The sequence below is a fragment of the Corvus cornix genome, chromosome 2, assembly GCF_000738735.6.
Source record: "Corvus cornix cornix isolate S_Up_H32 chromosome 2, ASM73873v5, whole genome shotgun sequence".
Classification (NCBI taxonomy): domain Eukaryota; kingdom Metazoa; phylum Chordata; class Aves; order Passeriformes; family Corvidae; genus Corvus; species Corvus cornix.
In genome coordinates this window covers 140,911,303-140,930,592 of record NC_046333.1, presented here as the reverse complement: position 1 = coordinate 140,930,592, position 19,290 = coordinate 140,911,303, and the positions used below count along the sequence as shown (strand labels likewise).

General features: G+C 40.6%; 1 protein-coding gene across 1 annotated transcript; it reads left to right on the top strand.

Annotated features, from left to right (window-relative positions):
- Positions 1-2,498: 2,498 nt before the first annotated feature.
- TNFRSF11B (TNF receptor superfamily member 11b) lies at positions 2,499-18,720 on the top strand. Its single transcript, XM_010404829.3, has 5 exons — positions 2,499-2,719; positions 11,951-12,320; positions 15,802-15,996; positions 16,312-16,536; positions 17,580-18,720. The coding sequence occupies exons 1-5, from the start codon at positions 2,690-2,692 to the stop codon at positions 17,966-17,968; spliced, it is 1,209 nt and encodes a 402-aa protein (XP_010403131.1). The 5' UTR covers positions 2,499-2,689; the 3' UTR covers positions 17,969-18,720.
- The last annotated feature ends 570 nt before the right edge of the window (positions 18,721-19,290 follow it).

Sequence of the window (19,290 nt, the reverse complement as noted above, 5' to 3'; positions counted from 1 at the left end):
TGATTCTATGCTCTGCAAAAGCACATCTTAACTAATTCCCAAAGGCAAAGTGGCAACATTGTAAAACACTTGTGAAAACACTCAAACTATAGTTTAACCTTGTTAAAGCACAGTTCTTCTTTGGAAAGTGACACGGAAAATGGCAGTGTGGGATCCTGTATTTATTGTGTATGTGATTTCAGGATCAAACATGCTAAGTACAAGTTCTCTCCTAACATCCACAGCTAGCTCTGTAGACTCCAATGAGATTAGATAGTTGAAACTTTCATGTTCATGTATGGTTAAGATGATGGTCTCCTTAGCAGCTGTCCAAACCTGCAATTGTCATTGAAACAGATACGCCTTGCCCCCTTTCCATTTAGTTGAATGAGCTTGAGGAGGATCTGTTTTCTTCTCATTAACCTCTGTCTGTTTTTTTCACTGCTTAGGGATGAAGAACATCTTTTCAGAGAAATCAGCATATCTAACTCTGAACAAAAATATACACAAAATAGTTGTGTTGAAGAAGATGCCACTTCTTAACAATAGCACCAATTTCAGCTGAAGAATTTTAATGGCTTTTGATTTGTTTCCTGGTTTGGCTAATTGCATAAAATATTTCCATCTCTAGAAAATTCTGATATGAACACTATTGTCCATACACATTAACCTGTTGAAATAGGCTTATTATCTGTACTTTTATTTCTCTACAGAGCCAGCTGTTGGGCATTTATGGATGGTACCAGCCATGAGAGGATATAAGCTCCATCCAAAGCCCATTGAAATCCAGTTAACAGTATTAATTAACCATGGGGAGCTTGCTATGGGTTTGGTGCTTTTCTTTCTGCTGTATCTGAGATGGAAGCAATCAGCCTCACCTACCTCCCAGGAACTCCTGACTTGACACTGGAGCCACTTCCAATCAGAAGAGGCACACTGCCAGGTCCAGCTCCTGGCCTTTGACAGGATAAAAGTAGTTTAGTTTAAACTTCTGCTTAAGAACTTATGAACTTCTGCTGATGGAATTGCTGTAGCATTATGGTTGACACTGGAAGTTGGTCCCTCTGTGGAGAATACCACACTCACACATAGCTACCCTGAGATGCACAAAGACATCCATGTCAGGAATAGTCCTTCCCCCTGCCCCGCAATGAAAATGCAGGAACATACAGGTAGAATTTGTTTATTGGCACTACTGTGCTTTTATCTGGCAGTATGTTCAAATGTATGCTAAAATACTTAAAATTTCTGAAAAGATTACAGGAACACTTGCATCATCCATTCCAGATACAATCAAGGGGTGACTGCTTCCCAACAGATGTCAGCTATGTTCCCTCGGGTGGCAGGGTTTCTGTGCCAGTTTGCACATCACTTCTTACGGAGAACTTACTACTAATTCAAGTGTCTTGAACTTTTATTATCGTGACAAGTGTAACCAGCATCTGTTTTAATCTTAGGTTATGCTTGATGCATGTTCAAATGGTTACGGATTTGTAAGGAAGCATGTGTGAGGCTGTCCTTGAAGATTATGGTTTCCAGACAGTGTAGCTGAATTTTTATGAAAAAATATGCAGGCTTTTTCCACCTCACTCTTTTGCCAATCCTGCTCAGCCTTGTGACTCAAAGGGGCAAAACTGCACAGCCCAGTGCCAACAGGGGCCCCAGTTTCAAATGCTCAAGAGCTGGTGTATCCAGACCTGAGGCTTTGGTCTGGCCTGTGAAAAGGGAGAGAAAACCATCTGTGAAATCTGGAGGCACATCTAGGTTTGGCTTCTACCCCAGGATCCCACAGGCTCCCATAATCCTTTATGGCTATCTGCAGGTTGGGAGAAGAAATCCTTTCTCTGCACTTTTCCTCTGCTCCACACCTGACACACACACAGGTTCCCCGGGGCTTCCATGGAGCCCTCGGAGCACTCCCGGGAGGCACGAACAGCAGGGTTTGGTCCTTTCGGCTTTAGAAAAATGCCCTTTTCTAACTTAAACTGGGGGGAAGGAAGAACAGCCCCCTGAGTGGGGCTTCTCCTGTGGGCAGGAGCATGCTGAAGGCACGACTGTCGCTGGCAAATCACAGCAGAGGCCCCGTGTCGCCGCTCCCCCGAGCCTCTCCCCGGGGCCGGAGCAGGCCGGCGGCGCTCGGGCAGCCTCGGCGAGAGGCGGGCGCCGTCCCTCGCATTCCTGCCTCAGCAGGGAAGGGGAGCGAGCGGGGACGCTCCTTCTCCTCAGCTTCCCCGCCCTGGCCTTTGCTTCCAGCCAGCCCCGCTGCTGGGAGCCCCCGGGGAGCCGAGCCAAGGAACCGGAGTCTCCCCTCCGGCCCCGCTGCTGAGGGGAGCGCAGGGCGGCTCAGCCAGACAGCCAGACAGAGAGCAATTAAACCCTCCCCTGGCCAGCCCCTGACACTCCCTCCTGCATTTTCCAGTCTGTGGTTACGGCGCTCAAAGGGTTCCATTAAGTCACCCAGTTTTACAGGTTCCTTAAAAAAAAAAAAGGGGGGGGGGGAGGGAGGGTTGGGGGAGGTGAGGGGGAGTGCTCGAAAGAAAAGTTTGGTCATGGCAGGGAATGTGTGATCAAAGCTGAGCCCAAGCTTCCTGTTACACCGGGACTATATATATATCGTGTCTTTAATGTTGGGGATGTAAGCAGCTGCTGGAGCCTGGCGCTGACTCTCTGCCTGATTCCCAGCGCGCTGAGGTTTCTTCCACCGACCACAATGAACAAGTTCCTGTGCTGCACGCTTGTGGTGAGTCCCTTCGGAGAGGTAGATAGGCTCTAGGATGCATTGCAGCTTCAGACATCAGGCTGGAGAGACATGGCTTTTCTTCTGGGGTTTTTGTTTTGGGTTTGGGTTTGGGGGGGGGGCATTGTTTGTTTTTTTGTTTGTGGGTTGCTTTGCCTTCTCTCCATTTTCTTGGTAAACCCTTTTTGTTTCATCTCTCCCAACTTTCCTGGTGAGTTTGGAATGTGATGGACATGTCCAGCTCCAGGGAGACAGCAGGGATTTTCATCCCATTTTCAAGGTAGTGGCATGATTTGCTTTCCTTTTGCTTTTATTCTGTCTTCCTCCCTCCTTTTGTAAGGCCTCATCGTATTGGTCTGAAGCAAAACCCTGTATCAAGTAATGAATTTAGAAACTGTAGGCTGGAATGTTTGTTTCTGATTTACAAAAGCTCCATCCCTGCCTGCCTCTAATCTCTGCTGCAGTGGTACTCTTGGTATCTCAGATACTGGGCTGGCTTTTTTACCCAGGAAAACCACTGTGAACTCCACAAAAAAAACCCCACAAGTGTGTGGTTCTTGTCTTGGCTTAGAAAATTCAGCCTCATATGCAAGAAAGTGATGAATTAGTAGCTGTGCCAGTAGCTATTACAGAAAAAGTTGTGTTATTAAATCTGGTATAAGCCCCTGCTTTAAAAAGTTTTTGTTTACTTGGTGATTTAGTAAGATGCTTCCAGGTGCAAATTTAGAGATGTTAGCAGTGCAGTAAATCTTTCAAAATGTTATTTAATCCATTTAGTCATATGGAATTGTATATGAGTTCAGTTTAATTAAAACCTGCTTACAGACAGATCCTGTGTAACATCTATTTGGAGGCTATTCATCTTTTGCATAAGGAAACTTTCAAAGAAAAACATTAAAAAATAATATTCAGAGCAGGCTGAATAACTTGCTTCTGGGTTGTTTTGGTGAGTACATTGGCATTAATGTTGTGGCAGAGCATTAGAACTGAGATCCATTTATTCTGAAAGCTTTTTATAAATGCAACGAGATTTCCAGGATCTGATGAGTAATGCGTGTTTATTATTCTCTGTACAACTTTCTGAAAGAGCTTTTTGAGAAACAAACCCGAAGTAATTAATGGTGCAAGGGAAGAAAAATTTGTCAGGCTTGTGGTCGGCAGATTGAAATGCAGGACAATTTTTCATTTCATGTCTGATGTTGTGCCTGCTTTTTCAGTATGAAATCGCAGGAAGTTAATCTGGGAATTTCAGCAATATCTAGTTATCAACTTGCCTTCTTATCTATGGCTGTCATAAAATAATCACATCAGGATTTTGATCTTGATTAAATGCAATGTGCCTATTCATGTTCTCCCATAAAGTAATAGCATTTGGTGAAGTTCAGCTTAATCCTCTGACAGATGAGTCTTGGAGCTGAAACACATCAGTGGCAGTAGATAACAAAGAGCTTAATCATTCAACTGCATTATTACTATTATTATTATGCAATTTATTTTAAATTATTGTGACATTTAAGTAAAATTAGTGAAGTTCAAGTACTATCAGATGTGCTAGAGCTTAGAAGAGTAGCTTTAGTACCTGTTTTATAAGAACCCTTTTAGGAGGCACAACTGTTGTTCAAAGTTGTGTTTGTTTGGCTCACACACCTCCAAACCTAGTTTGGAGACATTGTATCTAAAAAGACTTTTGGAGCATGATGAGAACCTTGGCCTCTTTGCTAAGGTTTCAGAAGGGTTACGTGGTGCACTCATGTTTGTGTTGTTTGCTTGGAACACTAAAGCTGCTTACAAACATTATGAAATTGGTCTGAATGGAAAGAAGTTCCCCAGAGCTGAATCTCATTACTTGTCACATAACTATCTTGACCCTTATACTTGACCTTTCTCTATTTTGGATCTCTGGGCACATGTGACATTCTTTTTCTGGCTTGCCTGTTGGGTTTGCTGTGTGTAGGCAGCAGTGGCTTTGCAGCCCGTGAGGGTAGGAGTTATCTTTCTGTCTGACTTTCTTTCTGTCTGCATGTGTCTTGGTTAAAAATAAAACACTAAGGTTACCAGAAGAATTTTAAAAAATATTGTCGAAATTGAAGCAACACCCACTGTTCAATCTCATGGAAAACTTAATTTTTTTCCTTCTGTAAAAACACCTGTTTGCACATAGTACTGGACATACATTCTCTAGCTAGCAGTCAGCTGTTAGAAATTATGTTAGTGCAAAGGGAGACTGTAGTCACTGTGGGAGCACCCCAGCTTTGGGTTAGCTCTAAATCTTGCTGTCACTCTGGTGAATAATGTTCCAAAATGTAAGACATGTATTTTGGAGAGTATCCGGTTAGTTTTTCCTGCTTTCTCCCTCTACAAGCTTCAAGGCAAATGTAACTCATATAAATGAAGACTTTCAATTTAGCACTTGTTTGATAAGATGTAAAACTGCTCTTCAGCTGAATTTCATTTTCCTACCACTGAAAATGAAACAGTAGTTTCGACCCCTAAGTTGCTTTGTGAATGACAACTAATGGTGCCTCAAAAAGTCTCTACAAGACTTGACTTTTTGACGTATTTCTTTACTGGTAGAGAAATGAAGACAGTGTTTCATAGCCTCAGTTTTCAATACGGGTCACTCAGGAGAGTCACCAGTTGCATTCCTTATGTAAAAGAACAGCCTTCACTTTATGAAGTGTCTTCCAAACAAAAGTAGGTTCTGTTATATCCAAAGTGAGTGGATTACAGTGAAGCAGAATGGTGGAAGAGCTTTATAAGCTGAACTCAAACCAGTGAAAATGACTCCATGTTAGCTTTCACTGTGTACCTGGCACTCGGCTGTGGTCTGCAGAAAGGTCCTTTGTCTGGGCAGCACTCTTGTGAGCCTGCAGCAATCCATGGTTCATCAGTGCTGCAGAGTTGCTGGCCCAAAGAGGTTAAATCTGGTGACTGCATGGGCCTCCAGAACAGCAAGATAAGAAGGATGAGAGCCGGATGGGAGTAATTTCTCCCAGGATGACAAATATTTTAGAATGGTTATTTTCAGTAGGTGGACGTGGACCTGATCCAGCACAGCATTGTCACATACTGGATCTGAGACACAAGCTGTTGATGAGGAGGACCTTGATAATATCATCCAGTGCTATAATATCATCCGGTAATATTTTGCCAGTGGGATTTCTCTGGGCCTGAGCATGATTTCAGTGAGGAATTCTACCTGAGGGCTGAGGATATGTGAAGGCCTCCTGCCTTAGCTTTGTCCAAATACTTGGTGTAGAAGACAAAGTAGGAGAGTTATGAGGTTTTACTTTGAACCCAATGCAAACACTGGGAGCAATCTGACAGATGTCTTGAAAGATTATTTATCACACAAGAAAATATGCTTTGGAATACTTACGGAATGCAAAACAGAAACAGATTTATCTTTCTCAGCAAATTAAACATTCTCCTTTGGTCTACAACCCAAAACCACAAAGCCAAGCTATATAATAATATTTTCATATGCTGAAAAGCCACTTTCTTTTCTGCCACAAAGCAGTGATTTAAAGGGATGATGCTTGAATGATTTTTACTTCATGTGCTTTGTCTTCTAGTTCATTTTAATTCAACAAGAGAAAGCAAGCAGCTCTTTGCCTTACATTTAAAGATGAAAGAAAAGGGCGTGTATTTTTTTATGCCCAGTATCTGAAATGAAACTTTACAATCACATTATTTCTCTTTCAAAAGCATCTTCTAAGGACTCAAATAAATGGACTGCACAGGCCTTTTATGTTAGCATTGTGTATGCTGACATAAGGATGGTATGGAGAAATATAGCTTCAGGCCTAATGTGCTGAGTGACACAATGAAAGAACTGCTTTCTAACCTTGGGTACTTCATCTTGAATAAGTTCTCAGTATTTACTTGCATCACACTGACTTACACTAGACTTACTTTCCAATATTTACAGTTCATCCCAATTTCTCACACTGAAACAGGCATCCTGAGAGGTGCCCAGGATTTTCCCCAGGGAGATGGATGAAGATTGAGTTCTTCAGTCCTTTCAGAACTGAGCCCATGACACTAGAACTCAATTTCACACAATAGGTTGTTAGATGTAGTTAGTGATACTAGGTTTTCTTTTGCTATAACTATTTTATTACTGATAGCATTTCGTATTCATAGAACAAAAAAAACCTCTAACGTTTGGGAGGTTTTTTTTAAATTGAGCCTTGCATTTCACTACCCCTAGAAAAAAATGTATCTGACTAAAAATTAATTTGTTGAGATGAAAAACATACTGAGCATTATTGGCTTCCCTCAGTGTTGGGATATAAAGGATTGGCTGAGGGTTTAAAAATGAAAGAAGCTGCCTGGATCTTTTTAGTCCCTTCTCCATCTCTTCCAGGAAACCAAATGTCATATCTACTTTCAGAGAAGCATTGAGAGCTATATTTAAGGTACATTTCTTGCACCTGCTTCTCAGTGAAAGGCTGTTCCCAATCTTCTTCTGATGAGAGAATCCCCTTTTCATTTGCCAGCATTACCCTTTAACAGAGAAAGTTCTTCTCTCTGAGGTCACTGTCTACCTGTACTGAATTCATAGCTTCTGTTATGACTTGCCAAGCTATTGAACAAGTCCAGATCCTCTCCAAGAAGAAGCTCCCAATTTCCTTCTAAACTTTCTCTGTATCGCTTCCCAGTGAATTAACCTTTCCTAAACACAGATGAACAGAACTTTACACAATCTTCTGAATGACAAATCCATTAATTTGGCCATGTGCGGCACTGGTGGATGCCATCTCTGGTTTCTTAAGGGTTATAGGATGAACATTTTCATTGTCCCTACTTCTGATTCCCGTCAACTGAAGCCAGACTTGTAGTTTCTTCCTTCTTCCAGACTAGCACATGATATACCTTTTCCAGCAAGAGCAAAACAGGCCAGTGCCAGCATGATTATGGAAGAAGTCTTGCTTTCTATGAAGCTTTTGGGGAGACCATTGTTCAAAACTAGTAAGTTCTGATTATGGCATTTTCCTATGCTCAAATAGTGCTGTTTCTTACAGAAGAGATTCAGGTGCTTCGTATGTAGACCACCTTTAAATATGGGCATTCAGATCAATCAGAGGTTTTATGTAGCTAAGAATCTGCTATCAAGTTGGTCATAGCATAGTTTAGGAGAGGAAATGTCAGGAATGACATAAAATTCATTTAAATACCATTTTAATTTGTCTTAGGAACATCCTTTTGAAGGGCCTCTCCTGATCATCCTTATTTACCATATTTAAGTTTCCACATCAGAGCAGCCCTGGAGTGCACAAAGTAGATTTACCAAAGTAAACTGGCCTGATGAAAGTAAATCCAGAGATGGACCCCAGAGACACACCAGATGCACTGTAACCACTAATGCATGCTTGTCCATGAGAGCAGATTGAAGTTAGTCTAAAATATCCCCTCAGAATAATACATAATGCGGATGTCAGGTGCGCAGCACCATCTGTTTTGCTCAGCAAATCTGCTGTAACAGGTGATGCAAATTCCTAATGTAAGCACAAACTCAGGGTGTGTTAGGCCAGGAGAAAGGACAATTTAGTGATGTTCCCCTCCAGCTTATTCTGGGAACTGGGGGACAAAAAGTCTTTTCATTCTGTTTGTGCCAAGTTGCTGCAGTAAAACTAGTGAAAATTATATTTCATTATCTTCCACCATTACTACTGAATTTTTGCAAAACATCTGAGAAATAGATTGCTTTTACTTTGGCACTTGATGTAGGTTTAAAGCTAACTTCTGATTTGCAGGTTGCATATCAATATTCAGAGTACTCTGGTGTGCTACGTGTTTTCAGACTGCATAGAAGACAATTTTGCAGATTTTTTTTTTAAGTATTATCAAGTAACTTACAGTAGTCTTATGAAGTGTGGTATTGGGGATTGAGGTCTAGAAATGTACTTAGCAACGTACTAATGGCTGTATTTGGTCTAAAAAAAAATCCTGAAACAAAAAGCCCTAAAATGGGCTGTCTATGGCAGTGGTCAACACCTGATGCATAGAAGACATGGAAGAAAAAGACAGAAAAATATCACTATTTTTCCAAAACAGTCCTCAGACTCAAGCAATTTTTAGCTTGGGATTTCTTGATTAAAAGGTGACGTTTATGTTTAATAGTCCTTTATGATTTTCATCTATTACTATGTCAGGTAACATCATGAACTCGACTGCTTACAATGTCCTGTGGCAGTAAGTTGCACAGCTCACTGTGCTAATAAACTCATAGTAGTCAAACAGTAGCAGTGATGATAATCTAGCTCTATGTTGAAAATGATGTATAAAATGCTCTGGTAAAATCCTGAGATATTGATTGCATTTATATCTTTAGTTTGACTGAAGAATCTTTATGTCATAATTTTTCACTAAATAAAATAGTTGGATCCTGCATACGTGTGGCTCAGCCACTGATCAACAGATTACTGCAGCTATGTAATTTGTGTTTCTGGGAAAAAAAGGGAAAACAAGTGTGATGTGCTTTTGTTTTAAAAGCACAAAGAAAAAAATCAAATGGGAAGACTGATTTTAGTGATGCTGATTTATTAATCCTATTAATATGGGGTTTGGTTATGCTAATTTAGATTAATAACATTCTGGTTGTCATTATTAATTCAGAGTTATTGGTTCTTCCAAAGACAAAACTCTGCATATCTCACACACATAGTGTTCAAGTATTGTTTTGCTCAATTTTTAAAATTGTGTTGAAATGTTTTCAATTTTTATTGGCTTGTTTCCACAGCTGTAGGTTCTTTAGGAAGCGTCTCCATTTTCCCCTACAAACCCCTATGCTTTCATACTCTGATTGTTGAATTCTAATTAATTTTAATGCTGAATCATCCCCTGCAGCAAAATTCTTTACTTGCCTCATACATGGTTTCCATTGTAAATAGTTGAGTAAGGAACACAGATAAAATCTTGTTGTTCTTGCTCCTACGTGTTGCAGAATACAGTTAAAAGTCATGAAATGATTCACCTACCTGTTTGTCACATGAAAATGTGTCACCAAGGGCAGAGGCACAACCCAGACGAGCAGATTATAGTGCAGTGACAGCTTTGGGTTTGTTAGGAGCTGTGCACTGCAGAGCAGGAATACTGGTGTTTCTGCATGAGGATGTGCTGCCCATATGACTGGTTGCTGTCCCTAATAATTTTCACAGTGTCACACTTCTACCTCTGTTGGGAATTGTCTTGGGTTTCCACAGAAACCTGCATGAAGTGTGGGTTGATTCTTGTCCTTGTAGTGCCTGTGCCACAGATTGTAGTCAGATATGTTTTGTGAGGGGAGCGCATGTGTCCATGCAAGTCTTGGACTCTAGGATGCTAGTAATTGTATTATCTATTACTGAATTAAAACTATAGAAGAAAACTTTACTGTTCACATCAACAATTAATGAGATTACCAGGACTTCCTTATTACTAGAGTCATAGCTGTAGATTTACCAAGGGTGGGGGCATTTTTCCTCAATGTAAAGCCACTCACTATTAAAAAATGTGCTGCGCCCTCTTTGTTAAATAGATCACATGAACCAGATCCAGTCATTTAAGGAAAATGGAGTTGCTCATCAAACTTCAAAGACTAATAAGGAATTTCTCACAATGAAAGGTATTGTGCATTGAGACCACAAGAAAAGTGAGATCTCTACCTCTAGAAATCACAGATTGGATAAGTTATCAGACTTAGTCAAAGGTAGCTACAAGAGGCTGTAGGGAATATCCATACTATCTGCATTTCATTCCTCAGCCTAACTATAGCTGTATGAAAAGTGGATTCATAGACAGGCAACAGGAGAATGCATTTAAGAGTATTTGCTTAAGCAATAAGAGTTCCCAAGTTAAGCACCTAAGTTGTTTATTGTGACTTGTGTTAATGCAGATGAAATTTTGAATTGTCCTTTCCAAACTTAATAAGACTATGGCTTTAGAAGTGCCATGATGTGGCAGAAGTGAGGCCCTTAAATGAAGCATCTCAAGGAAATACAGAGTTTAAAAAAAAAAAAAAGTTAATTCCACTTATACTTTGGGGACATTTGGAAAAGAAGAAATACATTTTTGAAATGGAATTGGCAACTCTGTATTAGCTGAGGGGGATTAAAATAGCAACACAGATAAGTCTGTCAGATCTATAATTTGATTTGATACACTTAAGAAAAACATCTTAAGTCAGAGCCAGTTTACTTCATCTTTATAAAATGTACAGGTTTTGGAAGAGAAGTGGCACATGCATACAGTGCTGGGACAGAGCTGGGTTATCAGTGAGGAGGAGTCTGCTGTTGGCAGACCCTGTGGGGATCAGGGTGGTTCTCGAGAGTTATTTTTGTGGTAGACCGGTGGAATCACAGAACCAAATTTTCAATTATAAGACCAGAACAAAGGGATATGGAGGTTGTCTCTGCAGCAGGGCAGGATGTCTCCGATCAGCAAAGCAGGCTGTTGTAGGAAGCAGGAGGACTGTAGCTGTCATTGCATATGCCGGTACAGAACCAGATTCTCACAACAGCTGTGAGCCTGTGGTTTTAGGTAGGAAATGAAAGCATTGGCCTGGTCTCTTCCAGCTCATGCAATTAAGTACTTAATGTGCCCTTCATAACCTGCGTCATTCTCTGCCTCTGTCTCCAGCTGTGTCTTCCCCTTTGATGTAGCTGCCACATTGCATCCCAAGAGCTGCTGCGTATCAGTGAAAAATTAAGTGGAAAGCATTAAAAAGTAACCTCTATTGTTCTAGCCATTAATTCCTGGTAAAAAAATAGTGTAAGCAAAATAGTGTGAGGAATCACCTTTAAAGGTATGGTGGTGGTGTAGTACACTGGTCAGATTCATATGCTCGGGCACAATTGCTTTTGCATCTGAGGTACTCAAGAACACAGGGGTGCATAATCCCCACACTGACTGTGCATCAGATAAATTCTCTGGTGCCAGGCAGTAAAAGGCCATTGCCCAGTGATATTAAAAGGGTGTAAATGGGAGAAGAATAGGATCTACATCTCTGGAAGAACAAGGAATCACTTAGGTCGGGAAGATTTGCTAGATAAAATCCTGAAACTTTCCCATTCTAAGATAGACATGGGAGAGTCTGGAAGCTAGCCAGTATCTTGGCAATTTCTAACGCAAATATTTGTTTGAGGATAGTGACATGAGTAGACTCATAAACTCATTAAAGTGCAGGTTTCTTTTTGATCATGGTGCTCCCCGGAACTAAAAGGAAGTGATGTTTTATTTTCCTGTCACTAGCTCTTGGACATTTCTGTTAAGTGGACCATCCAGGATGACTCTCCCCCTAAGTATCTCCATTACGACCCAGGAACATCTCGCCAGCTGCTGTGTGACCAGTGTCCTCCTGGGAGCTACGTGAAGCAGCACTGCAGCGCCAGCAGCCCGACGCAGTGCGCCCCGTGCCCGGCTCAGTACTACGCCGACGAGTGGAACAGCAACGAGGAGTGCCAGTACTGCAGCACCGTGTGCAAGGAGCTGCAGTTCGTCAGGCAGGAGTGCTCCAGCACGCAGAACCGCGTCTGCGAGTGCGTCAAGGGCAGGTACCTGGAGCTCGAGTTCTGCTTGAGGCACACGGAGTGTCCGCCCGGGTTCGGTGTTGCACAGGCAGGTGGGTGCCGCTCTTCCATAGGCACAGACTGAATTAGAGCCCTGCCGCACGTCCGCGGTTCATGGCGGTTACAAGATTAGGAAAGAGGCTTGTCCAGATGAAATTGCAGGACAGTAAATTGTAAAGCCAATTGAACCTGTTCTAGTCTGCATCATTTGGGCTGTAGCCAAATGAAGGTTTCTCAGTGGAATACCCTGCTCCTGCTGTAATATATAACTTAATGGCAGTAGCAAATGTAGCAAATTGCACTCTAATGAGAAACATGATGGATTGCGTCTTTTAAAGGAACATTATCTGGCGTGTAGTGTTTGTGTGTGATAAATAATAATGTTTTCGTTTTGAAATCTGCTGTTTCAAGCAACTGTGTATCTTGACAAACACCAGGAGCACTACATTTGACACCAAGTGTATAATTATAACAACATTAATATAGCTCTAGCATCACAGCAATATGTGGTAATAATTAATTATCACCATCCTAAGTGGAATTCTTAGGGAAACTGTTACTATTATCAAGCAAACAACTATTTCTTTGTCAAGCAGGCTGGCACAGTGCTGAATGTCTGATGGGGATATAGAGCAAAGCAGCACTTTTCAGTGGAGTGTATTCTTCATTTAAGACAACATAAATTGTTAAACCAATAATATGTTCTTCCCTCAAAACAAAATACATCATTTATTGTTTGGTAAATGTCATGGCCCAGTTTAGCTCCAGTATTTAACACAGCCTGAAAGAATTGTAAACTGTCATTGTATCAGAGCTTGATCACTGTCTGGAGAGGAGCACTGAGGAAGGAAATGCAGAAAATCAAAGCGTCTCAGACACCCACAGGCAACCCGTCTCCGGCCTACTAAATGATTTCCCTAGGAATGACGTACCTGCAGTGAGAAACACTAGGGCTCGCCTCTACATTTTAGAGCTGAGCTGAATGACAGGCTGGAAGCCCTTTTCTGGGTTATGAACCTCTCCTTGGAGAGCAGCTTTGATGTAAGGAGAAATGTCACTGCTGTAGCTGCTCACTAGTCCTTGAGTAATTGGTTGATGAAGCATTATCCTGATGCCCTTCCACTGTTAAGCATTTCCACTGGCAGCTACCCCATTTCCATATTGTAAACCTTCATTAACCTAAACTATTATACCCAGGGACTTGGGTTAATGAGGTTCCACTGTATCTCGGCAGCAAGTCAAAAGGGGCCAGAAACAAAGTTCTCAGAAAGAATGTTTGGGAGGTGAACAAAGTATAAATTGTCTGAGCAACCAGCATGCTGCATCCCTGTGAGCACAAGGAAATGTGGCAGACAAATTTCAATCCTTCAGCTCAGAATGAAGCAAACTTTTAAAGATAAAATGTTGAATTTTGTAATATCTTGAAAAATTGGTTTCCAAAAGACCATCAGATTGAACCAGCTGAACCCAAGCAGACCTCAAACAAGGAATGAAAACATTGTAAAAATAATTGCTTCCCCCTATGTCAATAGTCAGTTTTTGAGGTGAGGCAGCAATTAAGAATTTAATAAGCATGTACTGCACTGTGTTACTGCCTTCTTCCATATGATAGCCCTGAACTTTGTAATGATGCAAATTCAGATGAATAAAACCTAAGAGTAGAAAAATATGATTTCACTCCCACACAGGGAGGTGGTGTGGTCCAGTGCCTCATTTAAGGCTTAAAGCATTAGAAATCTGTTTCCCCGGTGCCAGTTGTCCACGATTACACTGGGATATCACCTTGCTTTTGTAATCCCCTTTTGTGAGTGCAGATTAAGGCTTTGTTCCTTTCTGCCACGGCCGGCCCTGTGCGAGGCAGGGTATCACTGTACCGGGGAAGCAGCACTGCTGTGAGGCAGCTCTGTCTCCCCGGTGGCGGCTGCCGTTTCCCTGGGAAGAATGGGGGATTCCAAGCGAGTTGGAGGGAGTGGCAGAGGGGCAGGCAGACAGCGGCAGTTTGTGCCCTGAACAAGAGCGGCGAGGTAAACAGCGAAGAACCTGGCAGAGCTGGAGGGTGACTTTATGCTCAGCGATGAGAACACTGATGGATTACCCGGTTTATTCCTCTCTTGTGCTGCAAAGATTAGGCAGGAAGCTCTGAGCAGAACGATGGACCATTTGCGGGAACACTCCTTTCTTCCACTTCCTTGCTGCCAGAACACAACAGCATCCTGTCTGTAGCAGGGAAAGTTGCTAAAATCCAGCTGATTCAGGACAGCCGATGGCTGCCCGCGCGGTGCAGGTGCTGGCTGGAGCTTTGTCCAGCCCATAACTGCAGGCAGTGCACATTGCGCAAGGGCAACGCTGTGGCTGCAGAAAGCACAGGATTTGGGAGCTGCTTGGCTACATACAGGGTCTCTGGCAACTATAAACTCCTTTGTTTTCACTCGTTGTCTGATGAAGTGCTAAGTCAGGTTGTATGCAAGCACTATTCTTTATTTCACAGCTGATTCAAAACCTGAGATTCATACTCTTTTTCTCTAAGGATTTCCCAAAATAAATAGAATATTACTTAAAAGCTAACATTAAAATAATCATCCACATGTAAATACTTTAAAAATACACTAGATGGAGGTATTTTCTTAATTCAAGTATAGTTTCCAATTATTTCGAATAAATTTTAAGCACGTGCTTAAGTTCATGTTCATTAATGCACTATTAGATACCAAACGTCAGGCACTTGTTAAATGTTGGATGAATAAGGATGAATTAAGAGTGAATATACAGCAGTTATTGGTGCTGTTACTTTCCTGACACTAGTGGTTAGACTGCATAGTTTCAGATTTCATGGATTAGTTTTCTTCCTCTTTGTAAATGTGCTAGAACCATATGTTGTCATTCTGTTGTTGTATCATATATTTAGTTCTGAAGTAAAAATACGCATTATAAATCACCAAGCGAAACATGTATGTCTATTAAATACTTTTGTTACATTGGTTACTCTGCTTTCTTTGCTTTTAATAGTACTTAATTCAAACCTCAAAAGAATTTCAAAATTGTTGTCTTTAGTTGATATTTAGTTGGGTTGTATTTTTATCTAGAACTGAAGTAATTCAAGTAAGGTTCTGGGCAGTTATTGCAGAGTGAAATTCAGAACACTTTTTTTGCCATTTAATTGCTTTACAGAATATTTGTACAGTTGAAGGATGAAGATCAGACATAGTGTAATGTCTGAACAGATTCAAGTAATTGAGGTTTTAAAGATATTACTTTACTGAATTACTGATTTAACCAGTGATCACTGATTTTAAACTTGGTAACAAGCATATTTAAGAGTACTATTTACTGTATTTCACCAGCAGGAACATAATTCTCTTTAGGCATCTTCTGTCTTTTTTTTTTTTTAAGTGATTCCTTAGTAGATTGCAAACATAAAAAACAGAAGCATGACAGTTTAGAGGAATGTTTTCCTTGCTTTCTGTATTCTTTTAAATTTTTTTTCCACAGTTGAGGTTATACATAATTGAATGCATTGTTTTCCTGTTTCCACAGGTACCGCTGAGAGTGACACTGTATGTGAGAGATGTCCAGAAGGATTTTTCTCAAATGAAACCTCATCCAAAGCAACCTGTCTTAAGCACACCAACTGTAGTGCCCTGGGTTTCAAAATAGCTTTGAAAGGAAATGAGGTTCGTGACAACATCTGTCAGGAAAATACAGATATGACACCTCAAAAATGTGGAATAGGTGTGTATCACATTAAAGAAGAATGCTCTGAAAACATACCTTTAGTTATCATTGAAATTAATTTATCAAAATCTGGGATAAAAATACCTAGCTTGTTAGCTCTTTGCCTGCTATGGTGATGGCCATAGTAGAATTTTAACTATTGTAGTTCAGACTAAAAAGAACTCGAGCAGAAAGAGAAACAGCACTATAAAGATAACTTCTTAGTCTGTTTTACTAACACGTTTTCTTATCATTCTTGCGGGTTTTTTGTTGCTTTTTTTTTCTGAGTCAAGGTAAGAGATCAGAACAACTGACATCTCTTTCTCATTTCAGATGTAACCCTGTGTGAGGAGGCTATGTTCAGGTTTGCTGTTCCTACTCATCTCACACCTAAGTGGCTGAACATACTAGCAGACAGCTTGCCTGGGACAAAGGTTAGCACAGAAGATATCGAAAGGATTAAACAAAGGCACAGTCCTCAAGAGCAGACCTTTCAGCTTTTGAAAATATGGAAGCAGCAAAACAAAGAACAGGATATGGTCAAGAAGATTATCCAAGGTATCTTATTGTGACAGCATGTGCATTATAAACAACCTTCTGAATGGCATTTTAAAAACTGTTTGGGATCAAATACCCCCTGGGGATGTGTTGTGCTTGGAGAAGGATCTGCAGGGGCTGACTGAGATACATCGATGCAGTGAGCATAGAGAAGATGGGGGAAAGCAGGAACAGAATTCCACTTCTCCAGATCAGTCAAGGACTGAATTCTTCCCAGACTTGTGGCCCGCTTTGGAGCGTGTGTTGTGCCATGACCAAGGTCCCCTTTTGAGACTGCACAACATACGAAGAATTTTGATCAAGTGAGGAAAGTGTTTCCCACTGTAATGTTTGAGCAGTTGAGGTTAGAGGGAGCTGGTTGCCTGCAGCTGAGAGTGCAATTTGTCTTCTATAAAGTGGAGGTTGATATTTTGGACTGGGACATCTATCCACAGGGTGCGGGCACATGGGAGTGAGGAATACACAGACAGGCTTTCCCTTCTTTTTCCCTTCTGGTACCTATTTGTCATGCTGATTCACTGCTTTGTTTGTGCTGAATCTACCAAGACAGGTTTCAAAGATGAAATAGTGCTGCAGTGTTAATAGCAAGGTTTCTTACAACAGTCAGGCCAACCCTTTTCATGTAAGCCACCATCAACAACCACCACGTTCGAATGGCATATAGTCCACTCAGAATAGATTTGAAAAATGCTGCAGAAATGTTTTTTTAACCCTCTGCTATTTAGTATGTATGCTTATGTCAGACTGTGAAGTGTATAGAGTACTTCAAAATTCAAAATTATTATTTTAACAAAGCTTGCCTAGGCATTTCTGAACAGAATGAGCTAAATTTTCATTCACTGGAACCAAATACTAGGAGTCCTGTCACATACACACAACATTTTACAAAATAGATAAGCCTAAAAAAGCAAAGATGAGAGAATTATTTGAAGCAAAGGTATTTGGAAAGCAAACTCACCTTGGAATTGTGGAAGCTTTTCTGCAGGCTACAGTAAAGTTGTAATGTTCTGTACTTACCTCTCTTATCTTTTTACTTTCTATAGATATCAATCTTTGTGAAAACAGTGTCTTCAAGCATGTTGGCCACCTGAACCTCACCTTTGAACATCTCAGCATGCTGATGGCAAGCTTACCAGGCAAGAAGGTGGGAAAAGAAGATGTTGAGCGCACAATGAAACTATGTCAACCCACAGAGCAAGTTCTGAAGCTTCTCAATCTGTGGAGAATAAAGAATGGTGACCAGGACACCATTACAGGTTTAATGTATGGACTGAAGCACTTGAAAATGTACCACTTTCCAAAACGAACCATCCAAAGTCTGAAAAAGGTGATTAAGTTTCTTCACAGATTTACAATGTATAGATTATACCAGAAACTCTTTTTAGAAATGGTAGGGAACCAACTTAAATCTGTGAAAGTAAGATGTGTCTAGCTCAAGATATGTTTCTCTCTCCACTGACTATTTTTCTCTAATTACTGCCAGCAGTAATTAAACTGGAACATTATTTCGCCACGTTTTGATTTACTATTTATAGGAATGCCTGACTGGAATAGTTCTAAGTCTCCTGCAGTGGTTTTGAAGGTTTATTTTTTCTTTAATAAAAATCACTTTTGTGTAAGCTGTTAACCCAATGATAACACTAAGAGCCTGATTCTGCATTTTTGCACATTCAGAGTTGAAAAGTCCCACTACAGTCACTAGATGAGAAAGGAATGCCAGACCAGGCTCTCTACTCCAGTATTTGCTATTTATATTCTTCAAAGAATAAACATTTTTGTTGTACATATTTATTAAGTAAAATGGAAATTGTATGAGACTGAATTTTAGGAAGAGGAATGGAAAGCACACTGTATATTTTCTAGTTAAACAAAAATGATTCCATATATTTTTCTGGCAAAATTTTGTAGCATGCCCTAAGAGTTATTAATTTCTTTACATTTTGTATTTAAAAAAATGTATTATTGCTTAGTATTATTTGTATAAGTTGTGGTATCTTTTGGTAAGGATGTTTTAATTTATCCAATGATTTTAACTCAAATACGGTGAAAATATAGCTCAAGTGACCTGAATATTTAAATATTCTGTGAGGAAGTGAATGTACCATATTTAAGAAGCTGGATTTTTATATAGAATTTCATAATCTTATTTTATAAAACAATTAAATTTTTCAGTTTACTTTTTGACTGGTGTTTTACTCTTGACTCTGATGTAGGAACTAATTACAAAGACAGACTATGTGGATTTTGCACCTTATCTTGGGCCTGGGTCTCTGCTACTCCCTCTCTGGTCTAGTAGTTAATATGTGAACCATGTAAATATTGATGAGCACTGGATTTTCACGGTCATTGCAAAGATGTAGAAGAAGCTAAAAAAGTATTAATGGTTCCAGTCTAAAAGGCCCAGGTGGTTGTGATACAATTGATTACAACTCCACAGACACATTTGGGCCAGCACCACTCTTGGCCCAGTGATGTTCTTGGAGAGCTCACAACCTTTGCCCTAACCACAGCTTGTAATTTCATGGAGGAAAGATGATGCATGGGCCTGACAGGCTTGGAAAGCCTCACATACTGCCACTGTGTTTAAAGGAAGGGAACACAGAGAGGTCACAGAAGAAAAATAGTCATTTACCATTTCCCTCAGCTACAGGATGAGGCACCTACAAAGCCCTGAGCCCCATAAAAACAGAACAGAGAGTGGATGAGTGTCTTATCAAAAGCTCACAATTTTATGGACCAGTGGTCATTCACAAT